This window comes from Notolepis coatsorum (assembly GCF_963971535.1).
Source record: "Notolepis coatsorum genome assembly, chromosome: 5".
NCBI lineage: Eukaryota > Metazoa > Chordata > Actinopteri > Aulopiformes > Paralepididae > Notolepis > Notolepis coatsorum.
In genome coordinates, this window is record NC_140169.1 from 161,272,970 (window position 1) to 161,298,086 (window position 25,117).

General features: G+C 47.1%; 1 protein-coding gene across 1 annotated transcript in view; it reads right to left on the bottom strand.

The window, feature by feature from the left end:
• Positions 1–25,117, bottom strand: part of myo3b (myosin IIIB) — a gene marked incomplete at its 3' end in the record, with an annotated part of 495,246 nt that overhangs the window by 365,008 nt on the left and 105,121 nt on the right. Inside the window, 2 exon segments of the mRNA XM_084314352.1 lie at positions 20,985–21,187; positions 23,702–23,785. Of these exon segments, the coding sequence (XP_084170478.1) occupies positions 20,985–21,187; positions 23,702–23,785 (287 nt within the window).

A 25,117-nucleotide genomic window follows, 5' to 3' on the forward strand; every position in this document is an offset into this window, starting at 1 on the left:
CTCCTCATCTCTCCGTCCTCCTCATCTCTCTGTCCTCCTCATCTCTCTGTCCTCCTCATCTCTCTGTCCTCCTCATCTCTCTGTCCTCCTCATCGCTCTGTCCTCTTCATCTCTCTGTCCTCTTCATCTCTCTGTCCTCCTCATCTCTCTGTCCTCTTCATCTCTCTGTCCTCTTCATCTCTCTGTCCTCCTCATCTCTCCATCCTCAACATCATCTCTGTCCTCCTCATCTCTCCATCCTCATCATCATCTCTGTCCTCTTCATCTCTCTGTCCTCCTCATCTCTCTGTCCTCCTCATCTCTCCATCCTCCTCATCTCTCCGTCCTCATCTCTCTGTCCTCCTCATCTCTCTGTCCTCCTCATCTCTCTGTCCTCCTCATCTCTCCGTCCTCATCTCTTTGTCCTCCTCATCTCTCCGTCCTCATCTCTTTGTCCTCTTCATCCCTCTGTCCTCATCTCTCCATCCTCATCATCATCTCTGTCCTCCTCATCTCTCCATCCTCATCATCATCTCTGTCCTCTTCATCTCTCTGTCCTCCTCATCTCTCTGTCCTCCTCATCTCTCATCCTCCTCATCTCTCCGTCCTCATCTCTCTGTCCTCCTCATCTCTCTGTCCTCCTCATCTCTCTGTCCTCCTCATCTCTCTGTCCTCCTCATCTCTCCGTCCTCATCTCTTTGTCCTCTTCATCTCTCTGTCCTCCTCATCTCTCCATCCTCATCATCTCCCTGTCCTCCTCATCTCTCCGTCCTCCTCATATCTCTGTCCTCCTCATATCTCTGTCCTCATCTCTCCGTCCTCATCATCTCTCTGTCCTCCTCATCTCTCCGTCCTCTTCATCTCTCTGTCCTCCTCATCTATCTGTCCTCATCTCTCTGTCCTCATCTCTCCGTCCTCTTCATCTCTCTGTCCTCCTCATCTCTCTCTCCTCCTCATCTCTCTGTCCTCAGCTCTCTGTCCTCCTCATCTCTCCATCCTCCTCATCTTTCTGTCCTCATCTCTCTGTCCTCCTCATCTCTCTGTCCTCCTCATCCCTCTGTCCTCCTCATCTCTCCGTCCTCCTCATCTCTCTGTCATCCTCATCTCTCCATCTTCCTCATCTCTCTGTCTTCATCTCTCTGTCCTCATCATCTCTCTCTCCTCCTCCTCATCTCTCCGTCCTCCTCATCTCTCTGTCCTCCTCATCTCTCTGTCCTCCTCATCTCTCTGTCCTCCTCATCTCTCTGTCCTCCTCATCGCTCTGTCCTCTTCATCTCTCTGTCCTCTTCATCTCTCTGTCCTCCTCATCTCTCTGTCATCTTCATCTCTCTGTCCTCTTCATCTCTCTGTCCTCCTCATCTCTCCATCCTCATCATCATCTCTGTCCTCCTCATCTCTCCATCCTCATCATCATCTCTGTCCTCTTCATCTCTCTGTCCTCCTCATCTCTCTGTCCTCCTCATCTCTCCATCCTCCTCATCTCTCCGTCCTCATCTCTCTGTCCTCCTCATATCTCTGTCCTCCTCATCTCTCTGTCCTCCTCATCTCTCTGTCCTCCTCATCTCTCCGTCCTCATCTCTTTGTCCTCTTCATCTCTCTGTCCTCCTCATCTCTCCGTCCTCATCATCTCTCTGTCCTCCTCATCTCTCCGTCCTCCTCATATCTCTGTCCTCCTCATATCTCTGTCCTCATCTCTCCGTCCTCATCATCTCTCTGTCCTCCTCATCTCTCCGTCCTCTTCATCTCTCTGTCCTCCTCATCTATCTGTCCTCATCTCTCTGTCCTCATCTCTCCGTCCTCTTCATCTCTCTGTCCTCCTCATCTCTCTCTCCTCCTCATCTCTCTGTCCTCATCTCTCTGTCCTCCTCATCTCTCTGTCCTCATCTCTCCGTCCTCTTCATCTCTCTGTCCTCCTCATCTCTCTGTCCTCCTCATCCCTCTGTCCTCATCTCTCTGGCCTCATCCCTCTGTCCTCCTCATCCTCTGTCCTCCTCATCTCTCCGTCCTCCTCATCTCTCTGTCCTCCTCATCTCTCTGTCCTCCTCATCTCTCTGTCCTCTTCATCTCTCTGTCCTCTTCATCTCTCTGTCCGACTCATCCCTCTGTCCTCATCTCTCTGTCCTCATCCCTCCGTCCTCCTCATCTCTCTGTCCTCCTCATCTCTCCGTCCTCCTCATCTCTCTGTCCACCTCATCTCTCTGTCCTCCTCATCTCTCTGTCCTCCTCATCTCTCTGTCCTCCTCATCTCTCTGTCCTCATCTCTCTGTCCTCCTCATCTCTCTGTCCTCTTCATCTCTCTGTCCTCATCTCTCTGTCCTCCTCATCTCTCTGTCCTCTTCATCTCTCTGTCCTCCTCATCTCTCTGTCCTCCTCATCTCTCTGTCCTCCTCATCTCTCTGTCCTCCTCATCTCTCTGTCCTCCTCATCTCTCCGTCCTCCTCATCTCTCTGTCCTCCTCATCTCTCTGTCCTCCTGATCTCTCTGTCCTCCTCATCTCTCTCTCCTCCTCATCTCTCTGTCCTCATCATCTCTCTGTCCTCCTCATCGCTCTGTCCTCCTCATCTATCCGTCCTCTTCATCTCTCTGTCCTCCTTATCTCTCTGTCCTCATCTCTCTGTCCTCATCTCTCCGTCCTCTTCATCTCTCTGTCCTCCTCATCTCTCTGTCCTCTTCATCTCTCCGTCCTCTTCATCTCTCCGTCCTCCTCATATCTCTGTCCTCCTCAGCTCTCTGTCCTCCTCATCTCTCCATCCTCCTCATCTTTCTGTCCTCATCTCTCTGTCCTCCTCATCTCTCTGTCCTCCTCATCCCTCTGTCGTCCTAATCTCTCCGTCCTCCTCATCTCTCTGTCCTCCTCATCTCTCCATCCTCCTCATCTCTCTGTCTTCATCTTTCTGTCCTCTTCATCTCTCTGTCCTCCTCATCTCTCCATCCTCAACATCATCTCTGTCCTCCTCATCTCTCCATCCTCATCATCATCTCTGTCCTCTTCATCTCTCTGTCCTCCTCATCTCTCTGTCCTCCTCATCTCTCCATCCTCCTCATCTCTCCGTCCTCATCTCTCTGTCCTCCTCATCTCTCTGTCCTCCTCATCTCTCTGTCCTCCTCATCTCTCCGTCCTCATCTCTTTGTCCTCTTCATCTCTCTGTCCTCCTCATCTCTATGTCCTCCTCATCTCTCCGTCCTCATCTCTTTGTCCTCTTCATCTCTCTGTCCTCCTCATCTCTCCGTCCTCATCATCTCTCTGTCCTCCTCATCTCTCCGTCCTCCTCATATCTCTGTCCTCCTCATATCTCTGTCCTCATCTCTCTGTCCTCATCATCTCTCTGTCCTCCTCATCTCTCCGTCCTCTTCATCTCTCTGTCCTCCTCATCTCTCTGTCCTCATCTCTCTGTCCTCATCTCTCCGTCCTCTTCATCTCTCTGTCCTCCTCATCTCTCTCTCCTCCTCATCTCTCTGTCCTCATCTCTCTGTCCTCCTCATCTCTCCGTCCTCCTCATCTCTCTGTCATCTTCATCTCTCTGTCCTCTTCATCTCTCTGTCCTCCTCATCTCTCCATCCTCATCATCATCTCTGTCCTCCTCATCTCTCCATCCTCATCATCATCTCTGTCCTCTTCATCTCTGTCCTCCTCATCTCTCTGTCCTCCTCATCTCTCATCCTCCTCATCTCTCCGTCCTCATCTCTCTGTCCTCCTCATCTCTCTGTCCTCCTCATCTCTCTGTCCTCCTCATCTCTCTGTCCTCCTCATCTCTCCGTCCTCATCTCTTTGTCCTCTTCATCTCTCTGTCCTCCTCATCTCTCCATCCTCATCATCTCTCTGTCCTCCTCATCTCTCCGTCCTCCTCATATCTCTGTCCTCCTCATATCTCTGTCCTCATCTCTCCGTCCTCATCATCTCTCTGTCCTCCTCATCTCTCCGTCCTCTTCATCTCTCTGTCCTCCTCATCTATCTGTCCTCATCTTTCTGTCCTCCTCATCTCTCCGTCCTCTTCATCTCTCTGTTGTCCTCATCTCTCTGTCCTCATCTCTCTGTCCTCCTCATCTCTCTGTCCTCATCTCTCTGTCCTCATCCCTCTGTCCTCCTCATCCTCTGTCCTCCTCATCTCTCCGTCCTCCTCATCTCTCTGTCCTCCTCATCTCTCTGTCCTCCTCATCTCTCTGTCCTCTTCATCTCTCTGTCCTCCTCATCTCTCTGTCCTCCTCATCCCTCTGTCCTCATCTCTCTGTCCTCATCCCTATGTCCTCTTCATTTCTCTGTCCTCCTCATCTCTCTGTCCTCCTCATCCCTCTGTCCTCATCTCTCTGTCCTCATCCCTCTGTCCTCCTCATCTCTCCGTCCTCCTCATCTCTCTGTCCTCCTCATCTCTCCGTCCTCCTCATCTCTCTGTCCTCCTCATCTCTCTGTCCACCTCATCTCTATGTCCTCCTCATCTCTCTGTCCTCCTCATCTCTCTGTCCTCATCTCTGTCCTCTTCATCTCTCTGTCCTCATCTCTCTGTCCTCCTCATCTCTCTGTCCTCTTCATCTATCTGTCCTCCTCATCTCTCTGTCCTCCTCATCTCTCTGTCCTCCTCATCTCTCTGTCCTCCTCATCTCTCCGTCCTCCTCATCTCTCTGTCCTCCTCATCTCTCTGTCCTCCTGATCTCTCTGTCCTCCTCATCTCTCTCTCCTCCTCATCTCTCTGTCCTCATCATCTCTCTGTCCTCCTCATCGCTCTGTCCTCCTCATCTCTCCGTCCTCTTCATCTCTCTGTCATCCTTATCTCTCTGTCCTCATCTCTCTGTCCTCATCTCTCCGTCCTCTTCATCTATATGTCCTCCTCATCTCTCTGTCCTCCTCATCTCTCCGTCCTCCTCATATATCTGTCCTCCTCAGCTCTCCATCCTCCTCATCTTTCTGTCCTCATCTCTCTGTCCTCCTCATCTCTCTGTCCTCCTCATCCCTCTGTCCTCCTCATCTCTCCGTCCTCCTCATCTCTCTGTCCTCCTCATCTCTCCATCTTCCTCATCTTTCTGTCTTCATCTCTCTGTCCTCATCATCTCTCTCTCCTCCTCCTCATCTCTCCGTCCTCCTCATCTCTTTGTCCTCCTCATCTCTCTGTCCTCCTCATCTCTCTGTCCTCCTCATCTCTCTGTCCTCCTCATCGCTCTGTCCTCTTCATCTCTGTCCTCTTCATCTCTCTGTCCTCCTCATCTCTCTGTCATATTCATCTCTCTGTCCTCTTCATCTCTCTGTCCTCCTCATCTCTCCATCCTCATCATCATCTCTGTCCTCCTCATCTCTCTGTCCTCCTCATCTCTCTGTCCTCCTCATCTCTCCGTCCTCCTCATCTCTCTGTCCTCCTCATCTCTCTGTCCTCCTGATCTCTCTGTCCTCCTCATCTCTCTCTCCTCCTCATCTCTCTGTCCTCATCATCTCTCTGTCCTCCTCATCGCTCTGTCCTCCTCATCTCTCCGTCCTCTTCATCTCTCTGTCATCCTTATCTCTCTGTCCTCATCTCTCTGTCCTCATCTCTCCGTCCTCTTCATCTATATGTCCTCCTCATCTCTCTGTCCTCCTCATCTCTCCGTCCTCCTCATATATCTGTCCTCCTCAGCTCTCCATCCTCCTCATCTTTCTGTCCTCATCTCTCTGTCCTCCTCATCTCTCTGTCCTCCTCATCCCTCTGTCCTCCTCATCTCTCCGTCCTCCTCATCTCTCTGTCCTCCTCATCTCTCCATCTTCCTCATCTTTCTGTCTTCATCTCTCTGTCCTCATCATCTCTCTCTCCTCCTCCTCATCTCTCCGTCCTCCTCATCTCTTTGTCCTCCTCATCTCTCTGTCCTCCTCATCTCTCTGTCCTCCTCATCTCTCTGTCCTCCTCATCGCTCTGTCCTCTTCATCTCTCTGTCCTCTTCATCTCTCTGTCCTCCTCATCTCTCTGTCATATTCATCTCTCTGTCCTCTTCATCTCTCTGTCCTCCTCATCTCTCCATCCTCATCATCATCTCTGTCCTCCTCATCTCTCCTTCCTCATCATCATCTCTGTCCTCTTCATCTCTCTGTCCTCCTCATCTCTCTGTCCTCCTCATCTCTCCATCCTTCTCATCTCTCCGTCCTCATCTCTCTGTCCTCCTCATCTCTCTGTCCTCCTCATCTCTCTGTCCTCCTCATCTCTCTGTCCTCCTCATCTCTCCGTCCTCATCTCTTTGTCCTCTTCATCTCTCTGTCCTCCTCATCTCTCCGTCCTCATCATCTCTCTGTCCTCCTCATCTCTCCGTCCTCCTCATATCTCTGTCCTCCTCATATCTCTGTCCTCATCTCTCCGTCCTCATCATCTCTCTGTCCTCCTCATCTCTCCGTCCTCTTCATCTCTCTGTCCTCCTCATCTCTCTGTCCTCATCTCTCTATCCTCATCTCTCCGTCCTCTTCATCTCTCTGTCCTCCTCATCTCTCTCTCCTCCTCATCTCTCTGTCCTCATCTCTCTGTCCTCCTCATCTCTCTGACCTCATCTCTCTGTCCTCATCTCTCCGTCCTCATCATCTCCCTGTCCTCCTCATCTCTCTGTCCTCCTCATCTCTCCGTCCTCTTCATCTCTCTGTCCTCCTCATCTCTCTGTCCTCATCTCTCTGTCCTCATCTCTCCGTCCTCTTCATCTCTCTGTCCTCCTCATCTCTCTGTCCTCCTCATCTCTCCGTCCTCCTCATATCTCTGTCCTCCTCAGCTCTCTGTCCTCCTCATCTCTCCATCCTCCTCATCTTTCTGTCCTCATCTCTCTGTCCTCCTCATCTCTCTGTCCTCCTCATCCCTCTGTCCTCCTCATCTCTCCGTCCTCCTCATCTCTCTGTCCTCCTCATCTCTCCATCCTCATCATCTCTCTGTCTTCATCTCTCTGTCCTCATCATCTCTCTCTCCTCCTCCTCATCTCTCCATCCTCCTCATCTCTCTGTCCTCTTCATCTCTCTGTCATCCTCATCTCTCTGTCCTCCTCATCTCTCTGTCCTCCTCATCGCTCTGTCCTCTTCATCTCTCTGTCCTCTTCATCTCTCTGTCCTCCTCATCTCTCTGTCCTCTTCATCTCTCTGTCCTCTTCATCTCTCTGTCCTCCTCATCTCTCCATCCTCAACATCATCTCTGTCCCCCTCATCTCTCCATCCTCATCATCATCTCTGTCCTCTGCATCTCTCTGTCCTCCTCATCTCTCTGTCCTCCTCATCTCTCCATCCTCCTCATCTCTCCGTCCTCATCTCTCTGTCCTCCTCATCTCTCTGTCCTCCTCATCTCTCTGTCCTCCTCATCTATCTGTCCTCCTCATCTCTCCGTCCTCATCTCTTTGTCCTCTTCATCTCTCTGTCCTCCTCATCTCTATGTCCTCCTCATCTCTCCGTCCTCATCTCTTTGTCCTCTTCATCTCTATGTCCTCCTCATCTCTCCATCCTCATCATCTCTCTGTCCTCCTCATCTCTCCGTCCTCCTCATATCTCTGTCCTCCTCATATCTCTGTCCTCATCTCTCCGTCCTCATCATCTCTCTGTCCTCCTCATCTCTCCGTCCTCTTCATCTCTCTGTCCTCCTCATCTCTCTGTCCTCATCTCTCTGTCCTCATCTCTCCGTCCTCTTCATCTCTCTGTCCTCCTCATCTCTCTCTCCTCCTCATCTCTCTGTCCTCATCTCTCTGTCCTCCTCATCTCTCCGTCCTCTTCATCTCTCTGTTGTCCTCATCTCTCTGTCCTCATCTCTCTGTCCTCCTCATCTCTCTGTCCTCATCTCTCTGTCCTCATCCCTCTGTCCTCCTCATCCTCTGTCCTCCTCATCTATCCGTCCTCCTCATCTCTCTGTCCTCCTCATCTCTCTGTCCTCCTCATCTCTCTGTCCTCTTCATCTCTCTGTCCTCCTCATCTCTCTGTCCTCCTCATCCCTCTGTCCTCATCTCTCTGTCCTCATCCCTCTGTCCTCTTCATTTCTCTGTCCTCCTCATCTCTCTGTCCTCCTCATCCCTCTGTCCTCATCTCTCTGTCCTCATCCCTCTGTCCTCCTCATCTCTCCGTCCTCCTCATCTCTCTGTCCTCCTCATCTCTCCGTCCTCCTCATCTCTCTGTCCTCCTCATCTCTCTGTCCACCTCATCTCTCTGTCCTCCTCATCTCTCTGTCCTCCTCATCTCTCTGTCCTCATCTCTGTCCTCTTCATCTCTCTGTCCTCATCTCTCTGTCCTCCTCATCTCTCTGTCCTCTTCATCTCTCTCTCCTCCTCATCTCTCTGTCCTCTTCATCTCTCTGTCCTCCTCATCTCTCTGTCCTCCTCATCTCTCTGTCCTCCTCATCTCTCTGTCCACCTCATCTCTCTGTCCTCCTCATCTCTCTGTCCTCTTCATCTCTCTGTCCTCATCTCTCTGTCCTCCTCATCTCTCTGTCCTCTTCATCTATCTGTCCTCCTCATCTCTCTGTCCTCCTCATCTCTCTGTCCTCCTCATCTCTCTGTCCTCCTCATCTCTCCGTCCTCCTCATCTCTCTGTCCTCCTCATCTCTCTGTCCTCCTGATCTCTCTGTCCTCCTCATCTCTCTCTCCTCCTCATCTCTCTGTCCTCATCATCTCTCTGTCCTCCTCATCGCTCTGTCCTCCTCATCTCTCCGTCCTCTTCATCTCTCTGTCCTCCTTATCTCTCTGTCCTCATCTCTCTGTCCTCATCTCTCTGTCCTCTTCATCTCTATGTCCTCCTCATCTCTCTGTCCTCCTCATCTCTCCGTCCTCCTCATATCTCTGTCCTCCTCAGCTCTCTGTCCTCCTCATCTCTCCATCCTCCTCATCTTTCTGTCCTCATCTCTCTGTCCTCCTCATCTCTCTGTCCTCCTCATCCCTCTGTCCTCCTCATCTCTCCATCCTCCTCATCTCTCTGTCATCCTCATCTCTCCATCTTCCTCATCTCTCTGTCTTCATCTCTCTGTCCTCATCATCTCTCTCTCCTCCTCCTCATCTCTCCGTCCTCCTCATCTCTCTGTCCTCCTCATCTCTCTGTCCTCCTCATCTCTCTGTCCTCCTCATCTCTCTGTCCTCCTCATCGCTCTGTCCTCTTCATCTCTATGTCCTCTTCATCTCTCTGTCCTCCTCATCTCTCTGTCATCTTCATCTCTCTGTCCTCTTCATCTCTCTGTCCTCCTCATCTCTCCATCCTCATCATCATCTCTGTCCTCCTCATCTCTCCATCCTCATCATCATCTCTGTCCTCTTCATCTCTCTGTCCTCCTCATCTCTCTGTCCTCCTCATCTCTCATCCTCCTCATCTCTCCGTCCTCATCTCTCTGTCCTCCTCATCTCTCTGTCCTCCTCATCTCTCTGTCCTCCTCATCTCTCTGTCCTCCTCATCTCTCCGTCCTCATCTCTTTGTCCTCTTCATCTCTCTGTCCTCCTCATCTCTCCATCCTCATCATCTCTCTGTCCTCCTCATCTCTCCGTCCTCCTCATCTCTCATCTTCCTCATATCTCTGTCCTCATCTCTCCGTCCTCATCATCTCTCTGTCCTCCTCATCTCTCCGTCCTCTTCATCTCTCTGTCCTCCTCATCTATCTGTCCTCATCTCTCTGTCCTCATCTCTCCGTCCTCTTCATCTCTCTGTCCTCCTCATCTCTCCATCCTCATCATCTCTCTGTCCTCCTCATCTCTCCGTCCTCCTCATATCTCTGTCCTCCTCATATCTCTGTCCTCATCTCTCCGTCCTCATCATCTCTCTGTCCTCCTCATCTCTCCGTCCTCTTCATCTCTCTGTCCTCCTCATCTATCTGTCCTCATCTCTCTGTCCTCATCTCTCCGTCCTCTTCATCTCTCTGTCCTCCTCATCTCTCTCTCCTCCTCATCTCTCTGTCCTCAGCTCTCTGTCCTCCTCATCTTTCTGTCCTCATCTCTCTGTCCTCCTCATCTCTCTGTCCTCCTCATCCCTCTGTCCTCCTCATCTCTCCGTCCTCCTCATCTCTCTGTCATCCTCATCTCTCCATCTTCCTCATCTCTCTGTCTTCATCTCTCTGTCCTCATCATCTCTCTCTCCTCCTCCTCATCTCTCCGTCCTCCTCATCTCTCTGTCCTCCTCATCTCTCTGTCCTCCTCATCTCTCTGTCCTCCTCATCTCTCTGTCCTCCTCATCGCTCTGTCCTCTTCATCTCTCTGTCCTCTTCATCTCTCTGTCCTCCTCATCTCTCTGTCATCTTCATCTCTCTGTCCTCTTCATCTCTCTGTCCTCCTCATCTCTCCATCCTCATCATCATCTCTGTCCTCCTCATCTCTCCATCCTCATCATCATCTCTGTCCTCTTCATCTCTCTGTCCTCCTCATCTCTCTGTCCTCCTCATCTCTCCATCCTCCTCATCTCTCCGTCCTCATCTCTCTGTCCTCCTCATATCTCTGTCCTCCTCATCTCTCTGTCCTCCTCATCTCTCTGTCCTCCTCATCTCTCCGTCCTCATCTCTTTGTCCTCTTCATCTCTCTGTCCTCCTCATCTCTCCGTCCTCATCATCTCTCTGTCCTCCTCATCTCTCCGTCCTCCTCATATCTCTGTCCTCCTCATATCTCTGTCCTCATCTCTCCGTCCTCATCATCTCTCTGTCCTCCTCATCTCTCCGTCCTCTTCATCTCTCTGTCCTCCTCATCTATCTGTCCTCATCTCTCTGTCCTCATCTCTCCGTCCTCTTCATCTCTCTGTCCTCCTCATCTCTCTCTCCTCCTCATCTCTCTGTCCTCATCTCTCTGTCCTCCTCATCTCTCTGTCCTCATCTCTCTGTCCTCATCTCTCCGTCCTCTTCATCTCTCTGTCCTCCTCATCTCTCTGTCCTCCTCATCCCTCTGTCCTCATCTCTCTGTCCTCATCCCTCTGTCCTCCTCATCCTCTGTCCTCCTCATCTCTCCGTCCTCCTCATCTCTCTGTCCTCCTCATCTCTCTGTCCTCCTCATCTCTCTGTCCTCTTCATCTCTCTGTCCTCTTCATCTCTCTGTCCTCCTCATCCCTCTGTCCTCATCTCTCTGTCCTCATCCCTCCGTCCTCCTCATCTCTCTGTCCTCCTTATCTCTCCGTCCTCCTCATCTCTCTGTCCTCCTCATCTCTCTGTCCACCTCATCTCTCTGTCCTCCTCATCTCTCTGTCCTCCTCATCTCTCTGTCCTCATCTCTCTGTCCTCCTCATCTCTCTGTCCTCATCTCTCTGTCCTCTTCATCTCTCTGTCCTCATCTCTCTGTCCTCCTCATCTCTCTGTCCTCTTCATCTCTCTGTCCTCCTCATCTCTCTGTCCTCCTCATCTCTCTGTCCTCCTCATCTCTCTGTCCTCCTCATCTCTCCGTCCTCCTCATCTCTCTGTCCTCCTCATCTCTCTGTCCTCCTGATCTCTCTGTCCTCCTCATCTCTCTCTCCTCCTCATCTCTCTGTCCTCATCATCTCTCTGTCCTCCTCATCGCTCTGTCCTCCTCATCTATCCGTCCTCTTCATCTCTCTGTCCTCCTTATCTCTCTGTCCTCATCTCTCTGTCCTCATCTCTCCGTCCTCTTCATCTCTCTGTCCTCCTCATCTCTCTGTCCTCTTCATCTCTCCGTCCTCTTCATCTCTCCGTCCTCCTCATATCTCTGTCCTCCTCAGCTCTCTGTCCTCCTCATCTCTCCATCCTCCTCATCTTTCTGTCCTCATCTCTCTGTCCTCCTCATCTCTCTGTCCTCCTCATCCCTCTGTCGTCCTAATCTCTCCGTCCTCCTCATCTCTCTGTCCTCCTCATCTCTCCATCCTCCTCATCTCTCTGTCTTCATCTCTCTGTCCTCATCATCTCTCTCTCCTCCTCCTCATCTCTCCGTCCTCCTCATCTCTCTGTCCTCCTCATCTCTCTGTCCTCCTCATCGCTCTGTCCTCCTCATCGCTCTGTCCTCCTCATCTCTCTGTCCTCTTCATCTCTCTGTCCTCCTCATCTCTCTGTCCTCTTCATCTCTCTGTCCTCTTCATCTCTCTGTCCTCATCTCTCTGTCCTCCTCATCTCTCTGTCCTCATCTCTCTGTCCTCTTCATCTCTCTGTCCTCATCTCTCTGTCCTCCTCATCTCTCTGTCCTCTTCATCTCTCTGTCCTCCTCATCTCTCTGTCCTCCTCATCTCTCTGTCCTCCTCATCTCTCTGTCCTCCTCATCTCTCCGTCCTCCTCATCTCTCTGTCCTCCTCATCTCTCTGTCCTCCTGATCTCTCTGTCCTCCTCATCTCTCTCTCCTCCTCATCTCTCTGTCCTCATCATCTCTCTGTCCTCCTCATCGCTCTGTCCTCCTCATCTATCCGTCCTCTTCATCTCTCTGTCCTCCTTATCTCTCTGTCCTCATCTCTCTGTCCTCATCTCTCCGTCCTCTTCATCTCTCTGTCCTCCTCATCTCTCTGTCCTCTTCATCTCTCCGTCCTCTTCATCTCTCCGTCCTCCTCATATCTCTGTCCTCCTCAGCTCTCTGTCCTCCTCATCTCTCCATCCTCCTCATCTTTCTGTCCTCATCTCTCTGTCCTCCTCATCTCTCTGTCCTCCTCATCCCTCTGTCGTCCTAATCTCTCCGTCCTCCTCATCTCTCTGTCCTCCTCATCTCTCCATCCTCCTCATCTCTCTGTCTTCATCTCTCTGTCCTCATCATCTCTCTCTCCTCCTCCTCATCTCTCCGTCCTCCTCATCTCTCTGTCCTCCTCATCTCTCTGTCCTCCTCATCTCTCTGTCCTCCTCATCGCTCTGTCCTCTTCATCTCTCTGTCCTCTTCATCTCTCTGTCCTCCTCATCTCTCTGTCCTCTTCATCTCTCTGTCCTCTTCATCTCTCTGTCCTCCTCATCTCTCCATCCTCATCATCATCTCTGTCCTCATCATCTCTCCATCCTCATAATCATCTCTGTCCTCTTCATCTCTCTGTCCTCCTCATCTCTCTGTCCTCCTCATCTCTCCATCCTGCTCATCTCTCCGTCCTCATCTCTCTGTCCTCCTCATCTCTCTGTCCTCCTCATCTCTCTGTCCCCCTCATCTCTCTGTCCTCCTCATCTCTCCGTCCTCATCTCTTTGTCCTCTTCATCTCTCTGTCCTCCTCATCTCTCCGTCCTCATCATCTCTCTGTCCTCCTCATCTCTCCGTCCTCCTCATATCTCTGTCCTCCTCATATCTCTGTCCTCATCTCTCCGTCCTCATCATTTCTCTGTCCTCCTCATCTCTCCGTCCTCTTCATCTCTCTATCCTCCTCATCTCTCTGTCCTCATCTCTCTGTCCTCATCTCTCCGTCCTCTTCATCTCTCTGTCCTCCTCATCTCTCTCTCCTCCTCATCTCTCTGTCCTCATCTCTCTGTCCTCCTCATCTCTCCGTCCTCTTCATCTCTCTGTCGTCCTCATCTCTCTGTCCTCATCTCTCTGTCCTCCTCATCTCTCTGTCCTCATCTCTCTGTCCTCATCTCTCCGTCCTCTTCATCTCTCTGTCCTCCTCATCTCTCTGTCCTCCTCATCTCTCTGTCCTCCTCATCCCTCTGTCCTCATCTCTCTGTCCTCATCCCTCTGTTCTCCTCATCCTCTGTCCTCCTCATCTCTCCGTCCTCCTCATCTCTCTGTCCTCCTCATCTCTCTGTCCTCCTCATCTCTCTGTCCTCTTCATCTCTCTGTCCTCTTCATCTCTCTGTCCTCCTCATCCCTCTGTCCTCATCTCTCTGTCCTCATCCCTCTGTCCTCCTCATCTCTCCGTCCTCCTCATCTCTCTGTCCTCCTCATCTCTCCGTCCTCCTCATCTCTCTGCCCTCCTCATCTCTCTGTCCACCTCATCTCTCTGTCCTCCTCATCTCTCTGTCCTCCTCATCTCTCTGTCCTCATCTCTCTGTCCTCTTCATCTCTCTGTCCTCATCTCTCTGTCCTCCTCATCTCTCCGTCCTCTTCATCTCTCTGTCCTCCTCAGCTCTGTGCTGCTAAGACTGTCAACACCTCCGGCATCGAACCCGCGGGCTCCGACTGTATGGAGGATTTGATTTGATTTTGATTTGATTTGATTTTTATTTGTCTCGAACATAGAAACATAAAACAAGTTTAAAAAACAAAAAGGTAAATAGTCAAAGACTATTTCCATACAATAAGTGTTCGAGAAGGAACAGGGGGAAGTAAAACAACTTATCAGGCCCTGCCCCTTCCTTACAATATTTGACATTATAATTTAATAAAAATAAAAATAATATAACAAATAATAAAAAATTAAATAAAAGTACAGTTTTTTATATATCCAAATATCCAAATGAGACAAAATAATAGGCAGTCACATTACTGCTCAAGCTCCTCTCTCTTATATGTGTCCATAAGTGCTTGTTTATAGCTACCTTTAAATGTATTGATATTTTTGCTTAATTTTATACTCGCATCCATGATACCCCACAAACTGCAATGCACATACTTTTAAGAGTTGTACGTACCGTAGGTTGCTTTAAAGCTAATGTCCCTCTAAAATGATAAACACTCTCTCTAGCCGTGAATTCTTTTTTAATATTGCTTGGTAATTTGTTTTTTATTGCCAGAATCATAATTTGTGCAGATTTGAATTTGATTAAGTCCATGAATTTTTATGTTTGACTCCTTACAAACAGACTATTTGTGTGATCTAAATATCTACCATGATGTACTATCCGTATGGCTCTTTTTTGCAGTGTGCATATCTTTTGTAAGTTGCTTTTATAAGTATTTCCCCAGATTTCAACACAATATGATAGATATGGTACAATGAGTGTGCAATATAATGTATATAGTTTTCTGATTCAGGATATATCTAGTCTTGCCCAGTATACCAATACTTCTCGCTAACTTTGAACACAAATATTTTATATGGGGTTTCCAGCAGAGTTTGTGGTCTATTAACACTTTGAGCGCCGTGGGTTAATTCCCATTTAGTCCCTTGAATGCCATCATCGGCGCCAATGTTAACGTTAATATCGCCTAATCTATGTTTTAAATTATGGCTATGTGTCTAATCTGCCTGTCGCTTATGAAAGAATAATTTTCCAGTCAATGTTGTCATGGCAGATTGGTTTTTTATCGCTTCACTTCCGTTTGATAGCATTTTGAAAAGCACCCGTTTTCAGGTGAAAAACAACCCATTCTGTGATAATCGCCTTTTACTGGAATATTCCAGAACGTTGATATTTGTCGGCCTATTTATGAATCGTTTTCAAATAGCTGCTTTCATTTCCTCATGGCTTTTACAGTGAAAACAGCTAGAGCACATATCACAAAAAAGCTTATATCTCTGTGAAAACGAGTCTGATTATCCTAACACTGATAACATAAATTCCTTACCTGACATCAGATGGTATCCAAATGGTATATTCCAATTTCTGATCACCATTCGAAAAAATCGATAAGTGTATAGATCTAACATGTATACAGTAGAACTCATGATCCGCGGGGCTCAGAGGCTCCAGAATGAACTCTGGTAACTCCGGCTGCATCAGTGGACTGGAAAATGTGGACTGGAATATTTTTTTCCCCATCCATTTTCATTGAGTCCATTCCAAAAGGGTGATTTACCATCTGGGAGACGATAGGGGGCGCTTTTTTCACATCTGAGCGGCGGAGGTCCCTGGGCAGGCGAGGGTAGGCTCGCGTGATGCAATATGATTTCAGATCGCTAAAAAAAATTAAATAAAAAAATTCAGAGAAAAGCCGTGAGTGGCATTCAACGGTCGGGTCGTAAACCCGAGAAAAGCCGTGAGTGGCACTCAAAGTGTTAAGACTAGGGATGCTCGATATTGGCTTTTTTACCGATACCGATATTCCGATATTGTCCAACTCTTAATTTCCGATACCGATATCAACCGATACTGATATATGCAGGGTTTCCCCCCCCAAAAAACAGAATAATTTCAGGTAACTAATAATTTCACTGGATATATATATAACAAATATTGTTATTGTTTTTCTTTTTTTTAAACCGATACCGATATTTTCCGATATCACATTTTACTGCCGATATCGGCCGATAATATCGGTCGGCCGATAATATCGGACATCCCTAGTTAAGACCCCTAGAAACTTGTTTGTATATACTCTCTCAAACTGGGTTGTTGTCGGGTCATAGAGGCTGGTAAAGCTGCACGGCTAATTATAGACAAAAAGGAGACGGCTAGATGGTTTGGTCAAAGAGAAAGGTGCAAAGCCCTAGCGTTACCTGATGGTAACCTGTCTATCTGCCCTGATTGCATTCATTGGCACCTGGTGTGTCTAGTTAGGTTGGCTTTATATGCTCTTCCTGGTTACTATTGAGACTGTCAGTCGATCACTGAACCTACCTGTGAGTACACCGTTGAGTAAAACGCTCATCGCTCCTGCCATGGAGGATAAGTTAGTTCATCGTTTATAGTATTTACCGTGCCTTGCATTATCGTTTGTATAACCTTTTCATGTGCTTATGTGTAGCACCGCCACGCGCCATGTTTTGTTTTGTGCTATGTTTTGGAGACAGTGTTTTCTCCCTTTTGCTATACGGTTAAATTTATGTCATTGTGCAATAACGTGTTTTGGAGACTAGTTTTCTCCCCTTTACTTTCCCTCTTTTGGAGACAACGGTATTCTCTCATTTTTTTTGTGTGCCGTTGTCTGCGTGTATGCCTTTTGATATTCGAACAATAAATAAGTAACCTTTTGTTTGAGAATCAACCCCCTGCCTCATCTATCCGTTCTGCACTGCAGCTGGGTCCAACACACCAACCAAATCATAACAGAGTGAGTGGTTCATTCTTCTTAAAAGGAACTTAAAGCAGCTTGTAACTTTCTCCAAATGTGGAGATGACGGCTTTTGTGAAGTCCAGGATTAATAACTGGAGAAAGTTCCCTGAGAGCCTAGACAGCCCTGAAAAGTCTCACTTCATACTTCAGTCAAACACCGGTCAATATTCAGCTTGTCAAACCAGAGCGTATTGAGCAGGAGAAGAGAAAAGATTGTTTCTGCAGTTTCTAAACCGAAGGGGGGCGAGCGGTCAGGGGGGACATACCGATGAGGAGAGCAGTTTTTCCGAACTCGCGGCTGAGGAAAACACCACTCTAACCCTTGACACCAGCGTGGCGTCGTGCACACTGGCTGCTCCAGCTGCAGTTTCAGAAGCGTGGTGTGTTTTCAGCGACGCCTCATGTTGAGCTGGGTGGGTCGATACGTCGTCACTTGTTAACCCTTTCACTGCCGCACTACCAAACAGTTAACCCTTTCACTGCGACAAGACACAGAAGGTTAACCCTTTCACTGCCACACAACAAAGGGTTAACCCGTTCACTGCCACACAACAGAACCCTTTCACTGCCACACTACCAAACGGTTAACCCTTTCACTGTGACAATACACAGAAGGTTAACCCTTTCACTGCCACACAACAGCAGGTTAACCCTTTCACTGCCACACTACAGAAGGTTAACCCTTTACTATCACACTACCGATGGTAGTGCTATAGTTTTTCTTGTTGTTTTCAACTGCTAGGCAGTGGTGGTTATTTTGGGATTTTTACCCAGTTATTTTATACTGGTGTTTTGTGTTTCCTACAGTATTTATTTTATTCTTGTGTTGTCCCCCACCCTCTCTCATCGCTCAGCGATTCCTTAAGATTCCCCTTTTGTGTGTGTCCTCTACACTACCCAGCCACTCCAGTGCTTAGACCTCTACACACTACAAAGCCACTCCAGTGCTTAGACCTCTACACACTACCCAGCCACTCCAGTGCTTAGACCTCTACAGAGTTATAATAGATGAAACACTCTCTTGGTCAACTCACATTAACAATATTGTAACAAAAATGAGCAGAAGTATTTCAATTATTAGACGGAATGCCTATTTTTTTTACTGACACAGCTACCAAGCAAGTCATACAATCGCTAGTTTTGTCACATCTGGACTACTGTCCAGCAATCTGGTCAAATGCATCTAAACAAGACTTAAATAAAATACAGCTTACTCAAAATAGAGCTGCAAGACTTGCATTGCATAGCTCAATTAGAAACAGTGTTGAACAAATGCACAAGGAACTGTCATGGATGAGTCAATGAGAGACTAGTGTGTAGTCTTATTTTGTTTATGAGAAATATTTATACTTTACATAAACCTGTGTGCCTCTTTTCGCAGCTGGTGCTTACCAGTGATGGTCATGGCTATGGCACTAGACAAGCCTTGAGGGGTCGGTTCGCCCTGCCGAGACCCAGAACTGAAGCCTTAATGAAAACTGTAATGTACAGGGCAATGTCCTACTGGAATAGACTTCCACAGTATTTGGTTTCAATTACCACCAGTAAGGTGGGATTCAAGAGGAGACTAATAAGAGGGGCTGTAATGCAGAAAGAGATTGATTTTGGTTTAGTCTAATCTGTGTCTAATGAATGGGTTCTTGTGTTGGGTTATGTGTTGATTTGTCTAGTGCAGGGGTCAGCAACCTTTACTATCAAAAGAGCCACTTTTCCCCCCTCCCACAAAATAAAATGCTCAGGGAGCCGCACAACCTATTTACCCTTAAAATGAAGATAACACAGTGTATAACGTTTTATATATCCCCAAGCATACCCCACATTTAGCATAAAATGCCTGACAATTGCATACCCAAAGTAATTTACGATGTATTACACTTTATACTTATAGCACACAGTTTGTTGCATTAATGGAATTATAAAGCAACAAAAAGAAAAAAAAATACTTTTTATTGCTGTTTTTACCTGTTATAACAAAGGAAAACCTCAAACTCTTATGAAGAGGAGAAAAAATACTGGCTGTGTAGACCTATTTTTAAATAAAACACAGAAGAGGAGACAAAACACTGGTGTCTGTAGACCAACTTTGAAATAAAACCCTGAACTATTCAGGTATATTTGAGTCCTTTCCTTATTTGTGGAACATTTATAAAATAAAAAGTAGTCCACTTTGAAAAAAGACTACCATGTGTAGACCTACTTTGAAATAAAACACAGAAAAGGAGAAAAAACATTGGCATCTGTAGACCTACTTTGAAATAAAACACTGAACTATGCAGCTCTATTTGAGTCCTTCCCTTATTTGTGGAAAATCTATAAAATAAAAAATACATTTTTCGTTGTTCGCAAATTTCGCACCACATATCAGTAGGGGTGGGACAATACATCGATCCAGATCGATATATCGATCTATTATCAATAATCAAATAGGATCGATGCAACGTAAAAAGATCGATTCATATTGCGATACTCTTATTTTGAAAATCCGCGCGAGTCATATCCGCCGGCGCCCAGTATTGTGAAACTCTGTGTAGACATTACAGCAGTGTTTGCGTCTGCTGTAAAGCACTACAGAGCGTCTATTTTGCGAGCCGATATAAGTCTGTTCAGTTTTTTCCCCGCAACGGGTAAAATTCATATAACAGGCGTTGCATCGTCGCCATTCCTTTATGCCAACGTCGCGTTAAATATCTAAATGAACGTCGCGTTGGCGGCTTAAAAGCTAAGCAGCTAACCGTGAGAGAGAACAGGAGAGTGGAGAGGGGACTTGGAAGGAGGAGGGGTGGGGGCCGTGGGGGACTGTGTGTGTGTGTGTGTGTGTGTCTGTGTGTGTGTTAAAGCTCAATATATAAAAAGTGAACAGGAGGTCTATTTGTATTAAAAACAATAGATTGTTTTTCATTTAAATGTCTGGAAGAGCTCAAAAATAAATACATCAATTGATATTTCCGTAGCCTTTTTTTAGTTGATCTAAATGTGACTGATTGTGTTAAATGGGCACATAATATCGCCTCATATTGATCGCAGGCACCTGAATTGAATCGTATCGTATCGTATCGTGGCAGACTTTGTGATATCGGCAAATATCATATCGTTGTCCAAAGAATCGATATCGTATCGTATCGTGATGAAACTGGTGATTCCCACCCCTACATATCAGGCATACAGGTAAGCCTGCATCGTTAGTCGTGAAAGCAAATTAATCTGTCCACGCTGAATTAAACCCTCTATTTTCCTCAGACCTTCCTTTTTTTGGATTTATCCATGGTTAGCTTACTGGGGGGTCGGAAACTCAAGATTAGCCACTTGCAGACGGCAGGGAGAGGCGCGGGGTGTGACGTACAGTATATATATATATATATATATATATATTTTTTGTTATCTTTTTCCCCCCTCCTTTTTCCGATTTTTCTCCCATCCCACTGTTAGTCGTTATGCCAATTCCCAACTCCCTTCCTGGTTGTTGCGCACTCCCCCCTACTGTTGGTCCGGGAGGCCGGAGACTGTCACATGCTTTCCTCCGACGCATGTGCAGCCAGCCGGCAGCCAGCCTGGCAGCGCAGATTCTCACCGGGAGAGTGTAACGTGTGGAAGGTCGCACTACCTCCCTCCAGATCCTACCCTCGCTGTGCAGGCGCCCCGACCGAACTGTAGGGGTCGCTGTCCACAACGCCCAGGACCCACCCATCAGCTTTCCCACCCCTAACACTGCCAATTGTGTTAGTATGAACGACCAGCCAAGCTGATAGCAACGCAGAGAGCTGGATTCGAACCCAGCGTCTCCAGCGTTGATGGCGAGCGCCTTGCCCACTACACCACCTAGCCGCCCTGTATATTTTTGTTGATGAAAATGATGACATCGATGACATCGATCTCCAAAAAAAGTAAAAAAAAAAAAAAAAAGGAGTATTAGAGTATTAGTGTATGGAATGTCGTGCTGTTTTTGAGCACTTTTTAGTTTTCTCTGAGATGTCTCCGTTTATTGATATTTGTTGTTTTATTGATATTTGATTCGTTCTATATGTTTGTATATTTGTTATTGTTCTATATTTGTTTGTATGTCTGATTTGTTTAATGTTCTATATTTGTTTGTATATTTTATTGGTGTTTTATTGATATTTGTTTTGTTTTTATGTTGTTTTATTGATTATTCTTGTTTGATTTTTATATGTTTGTATCCAGACCCCAGGAAGAATAGTCGCTGCTGAGGCAGTGACTAATGGGGATCTGAAATTAAGAAATAAAGAAATAAAGAAAACTACCCAGCCCTTGCCCCCCACACTCAGGGGGCCCCTGGTACTTACACAGCTTGTTTGATGACCCTGGACTTCTCCAACAGGTACTCGGAGATCTTGGCCCCCATGACGGCCCCCGTGGGCGTGAACTTCATCTCCAGGTACTTCCCGAAGCGACTGGAGTTGTCGTTGATGGCTGTACACGCGTTTCCAAAGGCCTCGACCAGCGGGTTCACCTGCAAGATCTTCTCTCGGAGGGCCCGGTTGTTCGCCTGAAAGCAGAGATGGAACGCAGCTTTTTTTCTTTTTTCACTTTTGCTCCCATCCCAATTTAGTCGTTATGCCAACTCCCTTCCTGGTCTTTGCGCACATTGCCCCACTGCCGGCCTAGGGAGGGTATAGAACTACCACATGCGTCCTCCGATACATGTGGAGTCAGCCAGCCGCTTCTTTTCACCTGACAGCGAGGAGTCTCACTGGGGGATTGTAACGTGTGTGGAGGTTCACGCTATTTCCCCCCGATCCCCTCCCTGCTCAACAGGCGCCCCGACCGACCAGTAGGAGTCGCAGTTTACAACGACCAGGACACATACCCCACCGGCTTCCGCTTCCCACCCGCTAACACTGCCAATTGTGTTAGTAGGGACGACTGACCAAGCCGGAGTTACCGCTGACAGCTGGATTAGATCCCAGAGTCTCTGCGGTGGTAGGCGAGTGCATTCTCCACTGCGTTACCCAGCCGCCCATTGGCGTGCACTCTTATCCAAAGCACTGCACAGTATCGGGAGGGTGTACATTTTTACTAGGGATGGGCATCGATTTTCAGATATTCTAATAGTCTGTAAATTATAGAAAATGTAATAGTTATATATAATATATAGTTATATATCATATATAATATAGTTATATAAAATATATAATTATATATAGTTATATATAATAGTTATAGTTAAATATATTTCCCCTTGTTTTTACCCGCGCCTACACTGTGTAGTGTATAGGGAGGTATAGTGGTTACGTCATCGCCGTTTTTCCGTGTTCCACCCTCTGTCCAATGCAATGTATTTCCCCCATTGCCCATTTCTAAATTGTCTCGTTTAAAAGTTCAAGTTCTTTAATAGTTGTCATACAGAAGTACAGAATACTTTCATACAAAATGCTTCTTACTGTTACGCTCCAGAGACTGTGCTAGACAAGATAGTATCAAATAACATAATATAGCATGTAATTTAGAAGAAGAAAAATGAGGTCACAGTGTTCGGTATAGACATATGTACAATGTTCTGAGTTACCATATAATATACAATACTATGCAGTGTACTAATGTACAGTACTATCTAGTGCAAAGCAGAAATGGGATGAGGTACAATTTTAGGTACAATTTACAGTAAGGTGTACGAGTTGTAGTGCAATCCTTCATCAATAAATATAAAGTGTGGGGAGTGGGTGCTACAGTGTGTTTGTTTAAAGTGGGTGTGTGCTATAAAGTGTGTGGAGTGGGTGCTACAGTGTGTTTGTTTAAAGTGAGTGTGTGCGTGTGGATGTGTGTGCTATGTGCGTTTGGTGGTTGTTGTTGTGTAGTGTTCATTCATTGTTCGTTTAGCAGCCTGATGGCCTGGGGATAGAAGCTTCTTCTGAGTCTTTCTGTGCTCGCCTTGAGACTCCGGTATCGCTTCACATTTGCATGGTGTACAGTACCTTTCTGTGCTTATTCATCCACAATCTATAGCTCAACATGAAAATATTTGCAATTAATCATAAAAACTAAATCGCCAAATTATATTTAAATGCTTAAACAATAATGTTAGTGATAGACGGGAACTCATTTTGTGCAAAAATGGAAATCTTTTCAATTTCCATGCCGCAGATTTGTTACAATAGCCGATAATCCATTTTCCCAATGATGAATCCCAATGTAACGGATATGTACCGCGATAGTGTGACCAGAGACGTGGCTGGCTCGGTAGCGGTACATAGAAGTAAAACTCACTCCCCTGATCCTCAGAGACAGGATAGACATGGTTAGTTAGAAGGGAATTCCTTTCTTGGCGCAGCGGTTTGCGATGCTGGCCCGGTGCGGACGCCCGGGGTTCGACTCCCACTCAAGGCATGGTCGAAGTAGTGGCAGGTTCAGCGTTGAACCGGCTACAGTGGTGCCGTGACCCGGATGCCTTGGGTGGTGTGAGTTTAGGGGGGGTGAATGTAACGGATATGTGCCGCGATAGTGTGACTACGGCACATAGAAGTAAAACTCACTCCCCAGCGGCATCCAAAACTGAGCGCTTAGGAGGGAATTCGTTCCTAGCGCAAAGGTCTGTGGTGTCGCCCGCGGTGCGGGAGACCGGGGTTCGAATCACACTCAAGGCATCGAAGTGCCTTGGGTGGAGTGGAGTGAGTTTATGGGGGGTGAATGTAACGGATATGTACCGCGATAGTGTGACCAGAGACGTTGCTGGCTCGGTAGCGGTACATAGAAGTAAAACTCACTCCCCTGATCCTCAGAGACAGGATAGACATGGTTAGTTAGAAGGGAATTCCTTTCTTGGCGCAGCGGTTTGCGATGCTGGCCCCGGTGCGGACGCCCGGGGTTCGACTCCCACTCAAGGCATGGTCGAAGTAGTGGCAGGTTCAGCGTTGAACCGGCTACACCTAACAACCAGTGACATCAGACTACACCTCCCTATTGAGTGGGGACCCTATTAACTGTTACACCGCTGAGCGGCATGCTGGGGACAGGTAGCTAGCTAGCCAGGTAGCATGACAGTCCAAGGAAGCGGTAGCTCTACCTTCCCCAGGAAGGTCAGGTGTTGGACGATCAGGTGAGCGCTCTCGGTCTTCCCTGCACCGCTCTCCCCGCTGATGATGATGCACTGAAACAGAAAGGAAACCATTACATCTTCTGCGAACATCAAATACTTCATTTCAAATGGATCCGGCACGGGGGGGGGACTACAGGAATACTATTTACTTTCAACATGTTTCCCACAGCGAGCAGCAGGACTGTGGGGCTTTGCATGGCAAATTTGACCAGGCAAACCTCCTCCAGCGCCTGAGGACCAAACTCTGCACACCGTGGGAGATCGGGCTTTCTGCTACTCCGCTCCCAGTCTGTGGAACGCTCTCCCTGACCGCCTGAGAGCTCCACAGCTTTTAGAAAGGGCCTCAAAACAAATGTTTAATAGCCTTTTGTTGATTTGTATCTATTTTACTCTTTTATTAGTTTAAGCCCTTCTTATTTTATGTTCTTTTACTAGTTTTACTTTTTAGCCCTTCTTATTTTATGTTCTTTTACTAGTTTTAGCCCTTCTTATTTTATGTTCTTTTACTAGTTTTAGCCCTTCTTATCTTATGTTCTTTTACTAGTGTTAGCCCTTCTTATTTTATGTTATTTTACTAGTTTTAGCCCTTCTTATCTTATGTTCTTTTACTAGTGTTAGCCCTTCTTATTTTATGTTCTTTTACTAGTTTTAGCCCTTCTTATTTTATGTTCTTTTACTGGTTTTAGCCCTTCTTATTTTATGTTATTTTACTGGTTTTAGCCCTTCTTATTTTATGTTCTTTTACTCTTTTACTAGTTGTAGCCCTTCTTATTTTATGTTCTTTTACTCTTTTACTAGTTGTAGCCCTTCACATTTCATGTTCTTTTTACTCTTTTACTAGGACTCTTTTACTAGTTTTAGTCCTACTTATTTTATGTTATTTTTACTCTTTTACTAGTCTTTATATTCTTCTAATAATAGATTTTATTTGTAATGCGCTTTACAATTCTGTAGCGCCTTGAGATTTGTTCCCCAAATATAATGGGCCCCTACAAATTTTATATATTATTATTATTATTATTATTATTATTATTATTATTATTATTATTATTATTATTATTATTATTATTATTATTATTATTGTTACGAAACTCACTCACCCGCCCGCTTGCTGTTGTGTACAGCACTAATCACATATCAGATTTATTTATGGCAGCATACCACCATATCAAACAGGCGCACCAGAAAAAGATGGCCCTCTCATACACAACAACACATGGGTGCTCAGCGGAGCACAAATGTCCGCGGTGTGCTATGCGTCAAAATATCCCCGCTATCATAATATGGAGTCTGCTACTCATAGTTTGGATATGAGGTCATCCTAAACAGGTTACAGCGGTTGCATTATTGAGTTTTCCCAAATGATATTATAATATTAATGCA